The sequence below is a fragment of the Tauraco erythrolophus genome, chromosome 1 (assembly GCF_009769465.1).
Source record: "Tauraco erythrolophus isolate bTauEry1 chromosome 1, bTauEry1.pri, whole genome shotgun sequence".
Lineage (NCBI taxonomy): Eukaryota > Metazoa > Chordata > Aves > Musophagiformes > Musophagidae > Tauraco > Tauraco erythrolophus.
Window position 1 is genome coordinate 114377927 of NC_141465.1, and position 13215 is coordinate 114391141.

Below are 13215 nucleotides of genomic sequence, written 5' to 3' on the forward strand. Positions count from 1 at the left end.
GTAATCAGGTCTCCCCTCAGCCTCCTTTTCTCCAGGCTAAACAGCCCCAACTCCCTCAGCCGCTCCCCATAAGTTTTATTTTCCAGCCCCTTGACCAGTTTAGTCGCCGTTCTTTGGACTCGCTCCAGGAGCTCAATATCTCTCTTAAAGCGAGGGGCCCAAAACTGGACACAATATTCCAGGTGCGGCCTCACCAGTGCCAAGTACAGGGGCAGGATCACTTCGCTATTCCTGCTGGTCACACTATTCCTGATACACGCCAGTATCCCATTGGCCTTTTTGGCCACCTGGGCACACTGCTGGCTCATATCAAGCCGGTAGTCAACCAACACCCACAGGTCCTTCTCTGCCAGGCAGCTCTCCAGCCACTCTTCCCCAAGCCTGTAGCGATGCTTGGGATTTTTACACCCCAAGAGAAGGGGTGTAAAAACCCCAAGCTTTGATAAACTACTTTTATAGCAATGTAGCATTCTTGACTCTAGAATTAAAAAAATAAACTAAATCAACTCTATAGCATTGTTAATGCTGGGTTAATATAAGTGCGAATAGATTCAAGAAGCTGTAGTGGCTTCAGGCTGCTTAAAACAAAGTTGAATTAACATAGTGAGTACTCCATTGTTTACTCAAGAGAATATTAAAAGGATGGAAGAAAAATGCATGTTCTTTTTATTGCTAGTATTTCATTATTTGCAAGTACTTCTGTATCTACATCAATATTTTAGCTTTCTAAAGTAGAAGGTACATTTAATATGGGAACAGCTGCATTGATAACATTGAGACAACATGGATAACTGGATTGCAAGGATTATCTATTAGTAGTCATACTTCTTTATCTTCTGTGACCTTATGTTTTGGTCACCCAAGTTAGTAGTAGAGCACAAGCTAGGTGTCAGGATAGTAGTTCACAAAATTTGAAAATACTTCACTATAATTATTCACTGTTTTCTTCAGGTAATAGGTGCATGTAGGCGTTGCTCCTGTTTGTTTAAAGGCTGAGTTTCTGTGCATTGTTTTTTATGTTAACTGGGGGGCAGATCCAGTTGAGATGAAGGTGAGTGAGAAGTTGGTTGTCCTGCTAGTGAAATCTAAGACCTAATTTGTTCCTGCTGTGAGCTTTTTCCTCTCACACAAGTGTTTGTAAATCAGCATTTGAAGAATTGTCTTCTGGTAGTCCTGAGTGTCTTTATGGATCTTATGGTCACAGATGACTTCAACTGATCAAGTTTTATTTCTAGTGTACGTAGCAGGAGTGGTTTTGCTGTACAAGTACAAAGGCAACTTTGGAGGTGCAACTAGCTCCTGTGTTTTGTCATATGATATGTGAGCAACACTGCAGAGGTGGACATGTTTACAGTGAGAATAGATGTGGTCCTGCATCTCCAGTTTAAAGGCTGGAAGACTGCTCTGGAGTACTTGGAGAACAGAGGTTTGCTCTGTGATTACTGTTACTGGCTGCCACTGAGTTTTTCCAGCCACTAGTATAAGAATGAGTGACTGTTAACCTTTCAGATTTTCCTTAAAGATAGAATTGATGGTTTGTGCTTTAATTTTGACTGCAGTTGCTTGATGAATAATTCTTTCTGAAAAGGAAAGCACTTTATTATAAAGGTCAAGAGCATTTGTGGTAGGTAGTACCAACATAACTTAGGAAGAAATGTAGCTTTAAGGAAAGCTTGTTCTCTCCTCCTTTGCATGTCAGATATCTTAGAAAATGCCTTTTTTTTAAAGATGATGTCTACACTTGAGTATGTGTAGATGGGACAGTGTTTAGAGCTGTACCATAAGACACCTTTAGGGATGCATACTTACACAGTTAGTGGTAAGCAAACAGCACAAATTTGGTAGAAGGTGGACAAGGTTATTCCTGTTGCTGTCTTCAGAGTTTACTCAATTTTATGGTGTACTTGTGTTTAACTGGGAATAATTGTGGAAAATCATAGCTCAGCAAGTTGCTTTTTCAGACAAGTCTCTGCTGTGGGACTTTGTGTGCTCCTTTTATAAACCTTAAGATCAAGGCCTGAAGTCAAATTCTTGAGATGAATTTATGTTTCAGTACCTTGCTGGATTTCTGGTCAGAGACATCAGCAACTTGGAGAACTGAGTTCTTGAAAACTTCTCCAAGCTGCAGTATTTGTTTTGTGGTTTTTAATTTGAAACGTTCTGGCTGAACTGTGTGTACTGGAAGAGCAAAAGCTGTTCTCTACATATGGTAAGTCAGTGGGGCTGCATTTGATGCTTTTAGACTACCTCTCATTTCTTATGGGCAGAACTCACAACAGCATCAGGTTTCTCCTCCTGGGCTGTATGTACTAGGTATCTGGGTGAATGAACTGAGCACTGGTCTCCGGAACAAAGAGAGCATTATTCTTTGTTTATCACAGCTGTAGATTTTGGTTATCAGATTTGACTGCTTTGTTCAGATAGCAAAGAGCCTGAGGTAGTGGCTGAAGGGAAAACCTTGTGCAGAAGGATGAGTGGAGTTGCGATGAGGGAGGAGGATGGTGTAAGACTACAGCAGGTGTTGTGAAGTGTGAGAAATGAGACAATCCAGATCTCCTTCCAGCTGGAACTTGGCAGCTTTGGGTGCAAACAGAATCCTCACTCTCATTGGGACAAAAGTGGTATGTAAAACCAGTGAGGTTTAAACTCAGCTCTAAAAGTGGGTTACACTCAGTGAAGAGATGTTTGTGACACAGGAGCTGTTTTCCATTGTGCCTGTTTATTTTCAAACCCTTTATTTTCAAGAACTGTGATGCTATGTTTTGTGATAACCTTGAACACAGAACTAGTTTGCAAGCATCTTTCTCCTGTAGACTGCAGCTGCAATGGCTGCAGGGGAGCAGAAAAGATGACTCCTGGTCAGGTCTGCTGTAAGACTGACCTGAAACAGATTGTGAGTGTATGGGACCAAGTACCTTAATGCTTGTAGAGGGACGCCTCACAAAACAGGAGGTAGCTCAGCTTGGCTGTCCTTTAAGGCTTCTATTTTGCACTGGGAAAAACACTTGCAAGTTAACTTCTATCCCTCACACCTTTTGAAAAGAAAGTAGTATTTGAAGTAATTTTTGCAGATCTCACATTACTGATTTTAATATATGTATATGTATTTAAATAAAAAGAATATATGTGTAAAAAGCTGTCTTCTATAGATGTGCCAATACAGACTTTGGTGCACAATTATGGAATCAAAATCGTTAGTTGCTTTTTCCCATGAAAATTCCATAAACATGAGTTCACTGACTCATCGCTGGAGACCTTAATCTTACTCAAATAACATTACAGCACAGAATAAGAGGCTGGAAATTGATTTTTCTTGTTTATACTGCATGCGTTTGCATGCATGTGCTTGCTATTTCCTGACTCTGAGGCATGCTTTCAGCTACTTGGAGATGATCTGATTATTAGTAAATTATTAGAGGTTACACTGTGGCCTCCTTAGCTGCTGACTTGTTCTGAGAATTAATTCCCTTTCCAGTCTATAGTAGAGAACATGAATCTTTGATTATACAAGCTAGGGAAATATATTTAAAAGAGAACCTACAGCTACTGTTTCATTATTAACAAATGCCTGTTAGAAGAATTGTCTTCCTGACCCCATAGGCAGTTCTATGTACTCCATCAGTGTTTGCAATCATGAAAACATAAAACTGGTGCTTGATGCAAGTGTAATCTATGGTGGACCTTGTTCTCACCAACAAGGAGGGGCTGGTGGGTGAAGCGATGCTCAAGGGCAGCCTTGGCTGAAGTGACCATGAAATGATGGAGTTCAAGATTCTTTGGGAGGCAAGGAGGGCATTCAGGAAGCCACCACCCTGAATTTCAGGAGAGTAGACTTTGGCCTCTTCAAGGATCTGTTTGGTAGAGTACCATAGGATAAAGCCCTGGAAGGAAGAGGGGCCCAGGAAAGCTGGCTTGTCAAAGCATGACATCCTTGTCTCTAAATTGGAGAGACATGGATTTGATGGATAGACCACTCGGTGGATAAGAAATTGGCTGGATGGTCGCACTCAGAGTTGTGGTCAATGTATTGATTTCCAGGTGGATGCCAGTGATGAGTGGTGCTCCTCAGGGGTCAGTATTTGGGCCAGCTAATACTGGGTGGGATGGTGAGGTGTAACGGGTGGAAAACTTGTCAGTCCATCCCAGCAAAACTCCTATGAGCTTCAATATCACTAAACATCATCTTGAAATTGCTCAAACACAGACTTTCTACCTTAGTGTTTAAACAAAATGTCATATTTCTGTTGTACAGTATTAAGAATACAAAGTATTAGATAACAAATACAGTTTATGTCTAAATATAGCTGCAAAGGACTACAGTCAAGACTTGAGAAATCATTATCTGCTACAAGAGTTGAGTAATTGCTAATTGGTGTGACTTGTGGCCAGTGCTCATGAAGTCACCAGAGCAGGAACAAATGCACTTAAGCCAATTGTGGTATTTGGTTTCTGGCTTATAGTCTTTCTCATTGGCTTGCTGGAATCCTGGCAGTAATTACTTGCTTTCCACATTGGAGTACAAAGAATGAAGAGGTATTTGCTTTATTGCTAATTATTAATTTGGTAGAACTCTAATTTTAAACAACTTGCAGTGTTCTCAGCTATGCTTGTGGCTGTGGGCGCTGCGCTGGCTTCCAATGCTGTGCTGTGTTTCTCTTTGCCTGTCCCACTGACCATGTGAAGGGAAGGTGCCTTGCTGGTCACCAACTGGTAGATGCACATTTAAGGAGTCACTTTGAGTGGAATAAAGGTGCTACAGGTGCTCGGCACACAGTGAACCGATTGTGTATTTGAGGATGTAGGCACAAGAGTGGCTTAAAATCTGAACTCAAATAGTGTTAAGCAGTTTCAACCTCTCTAGAGTCTTATTCCTTGAGGAGCACAAATCCCTTACTGTCTACATCAGGAAAAGTTCTTTTTACTAGGACTCCCAAGAGTGAATGTGATGTTGAACTGTGTCACAAGTACATTTCTGGCCTCCAGAGGTATTTGGATTTCACAAACAAAAATCGAAGTGTGAAGATACAGTAGAACACTTTCTTAAAAATATTGATGTCTTGCTTCTCGGCCTGTGTCTTCAGATCTGTCTCTGCAGCTACTGGTTCTTGGGATATGCTCACTACTTCTAGTCCTGGACTTTGTTAGCTTCATTGGTTGCTAAGAAAGAAACTTAAACTTAATCATACTAAAACTGTATTACATTGAAAGTAGACTGTTAGAGAGAGAGAACAGTGTGCTCTGAAAGAGGTTTGCATAAACCTAACTTGAAACAATTCTGTTCATCTGTGGCCTGTGCCCTTTCTAGACGTGTAGGGACCTGTTGCAACTTGAGAGATTAAGGCCTAAGCCTTACTGAAGATTTTCCACAAGTGCTCCACTGAAAATCATTTATCCATTTCATTCCTGAGCATTGTGTGTGCTGGAGAAAGGCCAGAGCCAACTGCTAGAGCAGGGGTATCCTGTCTAGATTGGCTCCTGCTCAGGGGTCCCTGACAAACAGCCTTGTTTTTGATCAGAGTAGCAGCAGCTCAGGCCCCTGTTTTGCTGTTGGGCCAGCATGTTTAGATACCTTCCTAACATGTGTTGCTATTGAAGGAGATTTGTTTCAGCACAGTAAGATGCTCTATGGTAATACACTTCAAGAGAAACTTAAATTGAGCAAGTAGGAAAAACTTACTTTCAAGTTTTTTGAGAATTGGTGTTAACTCTGGCTCTGTGCATATTTGCAGTTGGGCTGTAGTTTTGCTTTGTGCTTCTCTAACAAATTTTTTTGACTTGGAGACCTCGAACTGTAGGAGCAAAATAGATGTAGACTTGAAAATCCAGAATGTATGAAGACTAACAGAAATCTTGTGTTTCATTTCAGATTATCTTATAATAAGGACAGCTGCAAAGCTTTGAAAATAATTTTGTCAAGTACTGTTGAAAAGTCTGATCACTGGTAGTTTACATTTCTGTGCAATACGAGGTAATGTTAGAAGTGTATAGTGACTGTGTGGTGATGTTAGAGGATGGGAGCAATGCCTACTGTTTGTTTTTGATGGAGCCAGCTGTCAGCTCAGCTAGATGAGTGTAACAGAAGTGGGAGTTTGGATGCAGAACTAGTGGCAGCAGTACTGCTGTTAGGTGCAGTGAGATGTCTTTTCTAGCAGATTTGGCCTACAAGGGCCAAAAAGGAGCTAATGCAGGTTCTTTTGAGGAGTGTAGGCTACCTTAATGAGCAAAACCTGGCAGGTGGAGAATGGGAAGGTGAAGAGGCTTGTGTTCTGCCTGATTAAGAATCATCTCTTAAAAGTTTGTCTGTTCTAGTCCGTAATCTAATGGTAAAAGGTGTATTTTAAAAAAAGTGTATTCCAAAGGGGTATGGAATAATTGCTAAGGGATATGGTTGTGTTTGTAGGTAACAAAGGCCTGGGAAGGATTAAGAATTGCATGAGTTCTTGGGGCTGGGTTCCTGGGAAAACAAAAAGTTCCGAAATGAATTGTGCTGTTGGTGAAATCTGTTACCTAAAGGTCCATTCAATAATGAAATACTTAATGGTATCTGTCTTGAAGAGTAGCTCAGTTTTATGAATGATATGTCTTGGTGCCCATCTTTGAGATGTACTGTCTCAGAGGCAGGAGTGCTGGGAATGAATGGGAAGGGCCTGGTCTCTGTTACATGAAGAAGTTCTGTGCTGCCAAAGTGCTGCACAGCTTCGACTCCAACCTTAGCCAGCTGTGCCCAATTTACTCACTGCAAAAAAGGAAACCTCTGATGGTGGCTGGGTGTGCTGAGACTGAAGGAACACTTCTGAATTAGGTGTTTAGAGATTTGCTTGTGATGTGCTTATGTTGCTGATTATCCAAAATATTTGCTATTTCCTGGTACTTCTGTAGCAAATCATTTAGCTGTGCATTCCTGGCTTATCCTAGCATGTAGTTCTGTTTATCAGGATAAAGATCATGAAAATCACAAGGTGAGTTTAGGAGCAGGTATAAGTAGATAAAATACTAAAACTCGTCTGGTATTTAGTCACTCAATATTGTTGTTAATAAGTTTGTTCAATTGTGAGTGGCTTCCCTGGGGAAGGAATGGGGTAAGGAACTACCTGTTGTTCTGTTTGTAAATTTGCGTTTTCAATCATGTCTTAATCCCTTCATATGCGTGCTAAGTGAGTGAGATACTTGGTGAATAGTACACTGGCAAAAAACTGTTAAGGAAGTGTACACACAAAAATGGAAACTTGTTTCAAGTCTACTGTTACATTAGAATAAATGTTGGACTCAACGGCTTGTACTTTGAATGTTCTCAATAAACTTGATGCGAAAACATCTGTCACATAAGGGCTGAACTTATCTTCAGCATTAAAGCAAATTTTAACTACTTCTAGCTTTCAGGATACTTCAGATCAGCCTTATGTTAGGCCTCCAGCTCACTTTTGAGGTAGTGTGTGTGGATGCAGAACAATGAGTCAGGATTAAAGGAAGGGCAAGGGCAACTGACATAGTAGTGGGGGTCTGTTGTAGGCCACCTGACCAGGCAGGCCAAGTGGATGAGGCCCTCTACAGACCTTCTAGCAGCCTTCCAGTACTTAAAGGGGGTCTACAAGAAAGCTGGAGAGGGGCTTTTTACAAGGGTATATAGTGATAGGACAAGGGCAATGGCCTTAAACTGAAAGAGGGTAAGTTTAGGTTAGATATAAGGAAGAAATTTTTCACTCTGAGGGTGGTGAGGCACTGGAACAGGTTGCCCAGAGAAGTTGTGGATGCCCCATCCCTGGAGGTGTTCAAGGCCAGGTTGGATGAAGCTTTGAGCAACACGGTGTAGTGGAGGGTGTCCCTGCCTATGGCAGGGGGGTTGGAACTAGATGATCTTTTAAGATCTCTTCCAACCCAAATCATTCTATTCCAACCCTAATAATTCTAACCCAAAGTTTAGAGTCATCTGGTTGTATTTTGGTGTAATCCTTCATTTTGATCAAAGACTGTTTATAGGACACTGCTATCTCAAATACATAGCTCAGGCATACGGATTCAAAGATGGACTTCTTGTCTGATATGTGTATCAGGTACTGATAAGTTTGGAAAGATCTGAGGAAGGCTTCGTTAGGGAGCATGTGGTGCAAATCTTTCCAAAAGTACTGTGGCTAACTTGCGTTGTGCTTTCATCTAGAGTGATGGTAGGTGGATGTTACGGACCATATATTTCAGCAACAGCTGAGACTGTGATATAAGGGGGATTCAGGGGTGGCTGTGATGAGGTCATAGCACATAAGTGGGAGCCCAGGAGAGAAAGCAATCCACAACCTGGCTAGCTGACTCTGGGCCTGGGCAGTCTGGTGCTATTGGCATATTCTCCTCTAGATGTGACAATGGTGCCTCTGTAGTCTGCTGTCAGATCTCGCTGGCCTGGAGAAGGTGAAATAAGCAGTTTTGGTTCAAGATAAGTCATTCATATGCCCCATAATAGGGAACTGCTAATCTAGGCTAGCCTAGTCAGCTGGTGAGCTTTTATCATTTTTCGTAATAAAATCGGAGTACAGCTATAATGCAGAGGACAAATGGATACAATACTGTCTGCTCATGGTTTCATCTGTGTAGGGAATACATAGTGTTCTCAAGCAGTGTTCTCAGATGTTTTCCTCATGCATTATGCAACATGCTTCCCTAATGAAAGCTAGATAAGAGCAACTAAAATTTTGAGTTACCTTCCTCTCCTGAGAAAAAAGCACTTACTTGTAGCTAGCAGTGTCTTCCATGGTTTCCTGTCATTGTTTTGCTCATAAATATTTGATAGGCTTTATGTGATTGTCTCGCCAACCTGAGTTGTGCCAAGTGTCTGGTGATGTTCTGACTTTCTGCTTCACTCAGCGCCAGTCCATGGTAAGACATGGGCTTGATACACCGCTCTCATCTGGAGCCCAGCTTTGCATAAGCAGAACTAAACTCTGAAGTTGATGGTGTGATGTTAGTGTGCTGGTAGCTTCAGAAAGATTGTACTGATCAAGCTGTAGCTGGTGGTCAACAGCCAATGGTGGTTCTTGCCTTCTTTCCCTGATAATTTAGTCTGACTTTCCCACAGAACGCAGCTGTCCTAGCATAGTGGTACTCCTTCACTAAAAATAGTTGATGTAGCACTGAGTGGACCTGATGGTCACAGGGAAATGATCTGCAGATCAAATACTTCATTGGGATGTTAACTTCAGGTATAAGCCAAATCCTTGCCTCTTCCTGTTGCTGTTTTCTGAGGCTTGAAGCATGCTGCTGTTGTTTCCTCTTCCATTGCCTGTCCAAAAAGCAAGCTAACAGCTGGATGGGGCCCTGAGCAACCTGATCTAGTTGGAGATATCCCTGTTCCTTGCAGGGGGGTTGGACTAGATGACCTTTGAAGGTCCCTTCCAGCCCTAACGATTCTATGATTCTATGGGGGTAATGAGAAGGAGGGGAGGCAGGCTGCCAGGGAGGAAGGACCCTGAAAAGCTGCTGTAAGGGCCATATAAATAGATGTGACTCTAAAGAGAGAGGCTTTTACTAATGGGGTTACTACAGGTGAAATAAAAATTAAAACTACTCTTTCCTTTCTTGAAGGTGAGGGATTTTTATTAGGTGAAGTGATAGCTGAATTAATTTTTAAACTTTTCATTTGAGACCCAAAATGCTTTACCATTCATGCTGTTCAGAGGCAAGGAAAAGTAAGATTAAAAAAATAATCCTTTATACCTGCTAAGATGAATGGATCTCATGACCTGTAACATCACAGACAGCATCTCCAGCAGGAATATAACTTGAGTTCTGCTGTATCTTTCTGTTGGGGTTTCATCTGAAAATTGTACTTTGAAACCTGCGGTGGGGGGGGGGGTGGTCAGAGTCCAGGAACTGGGCAGGTAGTTATTTCAAGTGCTGAAATACAGGATGATGCTGAATTTGTGTGGGTTTTTTTTCTGAAATGTGTTAGAATATTGCAGTGAAAGCCACAGCTGTCTCTTTGTGCATGGGTATACTCAGGCACCTACTGCACACTTTCCTTCTGTGAATCCAATGCGAGCAGTTTGAAAGTGCAAAACATATATTTCACAGATTACCATGGGGATCCCTTTAATCAGCTTTGAGACCTGCTAATGCTGTAGAGATCTTTGAAGGACTACTGCTGTTTTCGTCTTCATGCAGCCAGTGCAAGAAGGAACGGACATCATGTCTCTGTGCCGTCGCTGGAAGAGATGCTTCTCTTTAGGTAACTGTACAATGGGCAGCTGCTTTTGTTGTGCATTACACTGAACGGTGGGTGGACAGAATTAAGAACAATAGCTTTGGGAATGCTTTAGAGTAAAAGGTCAGTATGTATTCAGTAAATCTTTCTAATCTAGTGTTGGCCAAAAGCCAGTGTTACAGGCCTTGGGGGCTTTTAGTAGAAGAATACAGATAGCTTTACAATGTGAGCATATAAATGGGAAAACATTTCTTTTTCTTGTTTAAATTGTTCTCTTAGAAATCAAGATCAGCTGTGCTTGCAGCTGATATGCTTAAAGCTGTTAGTAAATTGTTATAGAACAGATGCATTACAGAAATGAAAAAAAGCACTTGTGTGCCAGAATACTAATAGAATTATGATGTGCCAAAGATATTTTTAGCTTCAACCAATATTAATACAGGGAAACAAACCTCAAAGGTGGGAGGAGAGAAGGCTGTAACTGCTCTCTTCTAAGGATTAGCTGTGACTGTCAGTTGTGCTAAGGAGATTTCTGATGGCTCTTTTTGAAATATTCCACTAATCACCTAACAGATCCACTGTGCTCAATAGTTATGTACATGGCTCACAAATAGGATTACTAGTCATGGTTACCCAAGGTGTTATCTGACAAAAGTGCTGGAATTCCAGGATCTTCCTTGGTTATTCAAAGGAGATGCTTATTCTTGTTTGAAGTAGAAGAATCCAGTTTAGCTGTTGTTTCTGCCACCTCATGTTTGCTTTTAAAAATTGCTTTAACAAACAAACCTTTGATAAATTACAGGCACTGCAAATAATGATACTGGAAGAAGGGAGTAGAATCGCCACTGTGCGTTGTCAAATGCAATGCCTTCAGTGTTAAACTAAGTTTTTTCCTTTTGTATAGGAAGATTTCTTGCGCTGAAAATTCAAAAGTAACTTCTTAGTGAAGTTATTTTCATCTTGGAGGCTGAAAGTGCATGCAGAATGGACACAGTGTGTGTTTTTCTGTGTTTGCACAGTAGAATCTGCATTTGCACTGTTGCTTTGTATATGAAATACACTAAGTTGTGTTAAATAAGGAACTCTAAATCCAGTGTCCTCCGAACTGCCTCAATTGGTGAAGCCTTGTTCAGTGCTTTCTAATGTGTGCAAATGTGTTTTGAGCTTGACTGACAGTTGGTAGGCCATGGTGATCCAAGAGTTTAAAAATAAAATTCTGATAAGAGCGGAGAAATGTTATGTGACATCGCCAGTAGGTGAGCAGAAGCATAGTTCCCCAAAGTCTCAAAACTGTATAACCCCAAACAGAGAACACTAATGCTTGGTACATCAGCTTCTCACAGAAACAATGCTTCTGTTGCCTCCTTCAAATCTGCCTTACTTCTGCTTCTTATGGGTCTGGAGTTATGTGCTGGTAGCTGGAGAAAATTGGTGATTAATTTCTTGTAGAACACCTTGGTGCCTTTATAATATTTGCTAAGTTGATGAAAACCTGGAGCACATGGATCTCATAGGTAGTTTTCAGTGTTGAATCTCAGTTTGAGAAATGCTGGTTGTTTGGACCAGCTCTTCAAAAACCTGTTGCACATGAAGTGTTTGGATTTGGAGTTGAGGAGGTTCAGGGGCAGCTTGAGAGGCTCCTCTGGCTTACTGGAGCTGCAGTTACTTCTTGCCTGCTTAAAATTCTGGTGTTGAACAGTAGCTGCTGTAGCTGAGTATTCAACTTCGCATCAGGCTATTAGATCTAATTTATCTGCTGCCTGAGATTTATTTTTTCAGACCCCAGATGTAGCATTGATTTTCATAAATCAAATACAATGTTGTATACCAGAAAAAAAACCTGCTTGAAGTCCAGGTAATGGTGACAAGCTGCTAGCAAATACACAAATGAGTTTGGAGAGCAACTGAGGAAAGAGTGGAATAGGAGGGAAGCTTCTAGAAAGGCCTTTTTCATCCAGTGCAGTATGGGAACTTAAACCAACAAGAAACCACTAGTTTTAACTGGTGTCAATTACTAGTGCCCCCAATGTTTTTGTAAATTTAGTCTGGGGCAGGAAAAGAAGGAATGAACTTTCTTTTATTTAGCAGTGATACAGGTTCAGCCTTGGAATTTAGCTGACAGTTATGGCTATGAAGCATGAGGCAGAATAAGAATAGATTGCGTTTGTCTCATGCAGCTTCATTAGCTCTGCATTATCAGCAGAAGCTGCTTGTTTTTGACATTAAGTGAGTAGGTACAAAACGACTTGGAAGGTGGAGAAGAGCTATTTTAGGCAAAGTGCTATTCCTGTCGTGGCCTCACCAAGGCTGCATATGAGGATTGTTAGAGGGAATAGAAACATCGGGCCTTTTTTTTCCATTTAAAGAAGCGAAAGGAAACGAACCAAGGAGATCTTAGCTCAGACCACAGCCAACCTTAGGCACCTTTGCTCTCCCATGCCTGGGTATTCTGCCACCTCATCATTGCTTTGAATAATGTGACTGTTGGCTGTTCGTACAGAGGGAAGTGAATGTTGTTGGGTGAACCTACTGCTTACCCCTTGCCATAAGAGTTCTGTTTTGTCTCTTGAAATACACAGAATTTGCGCGTGATCGTGCATCTGAATCTTCTCTGCATAGAGTTTCTGCTAAATGGTACACTCAGGCAGTAGCATGATCTTGGTGGCTGCTTTTTAGTTCTCTGAAGTGTCTCTAGTGTTCTGCTAGGAGTCTGTTCTGTTTGTTAGTGACAACATTTAGCCGCTTCATCCAAATGAATTTGGGCATATGCATCAAAAAGCAGGCTCCAGCTGTCTCTGCTTGCGGCGTGCAATTCCTTCACAATCTGATCGAGGCTGCTCTTCAAAACAAGCTGTTTTCGTGCCTTAAACTTCTTGGAGTTAAATTACAAACTAGAAGGTTCTTCTAAGATTATTCAGAAAGACCTTTTTCAATGTTGTCAAATTTAGCTTAAATCAGGGATAAACACAAGAAAAGCGACTTAACTTCACAAGGCATATACTATCCTTGTTCAGGCTTACATTAAC

The 13215-nt window shown here is 41.3% G+C and overlaps 1 protein-coding gene across 2 annotated transcripts in view; it reads left to right on the forward strand.

Annotated features, from left to right (window-relative positions):
• The window catches only part of ATP8A2 (ATPase phospholipid transporting 8A2), a 350180-nt gene that overhangs the window by 25491 nt on the left and 311474 nt on the right, over positions 1 to 13215 (forward strand). Inside the window, exon 1 of one of the 2 annotated variants that reach the window (XM_086613213.1) lies at positions 10144 to 10213. The exons of the other annotated variant lie outside the window; for it this stretch is intronic. Within the exon in view, the coding sequence (XP_086469339.1) occupies positions 10144 to 10213 (70 nt within the window). Of the gene's footprint in view, positions 1 to 10143; positions 10214 to 13215 lie in introns of those variants that run through there. 2 annotated transcript variants of the gene reach the window in all.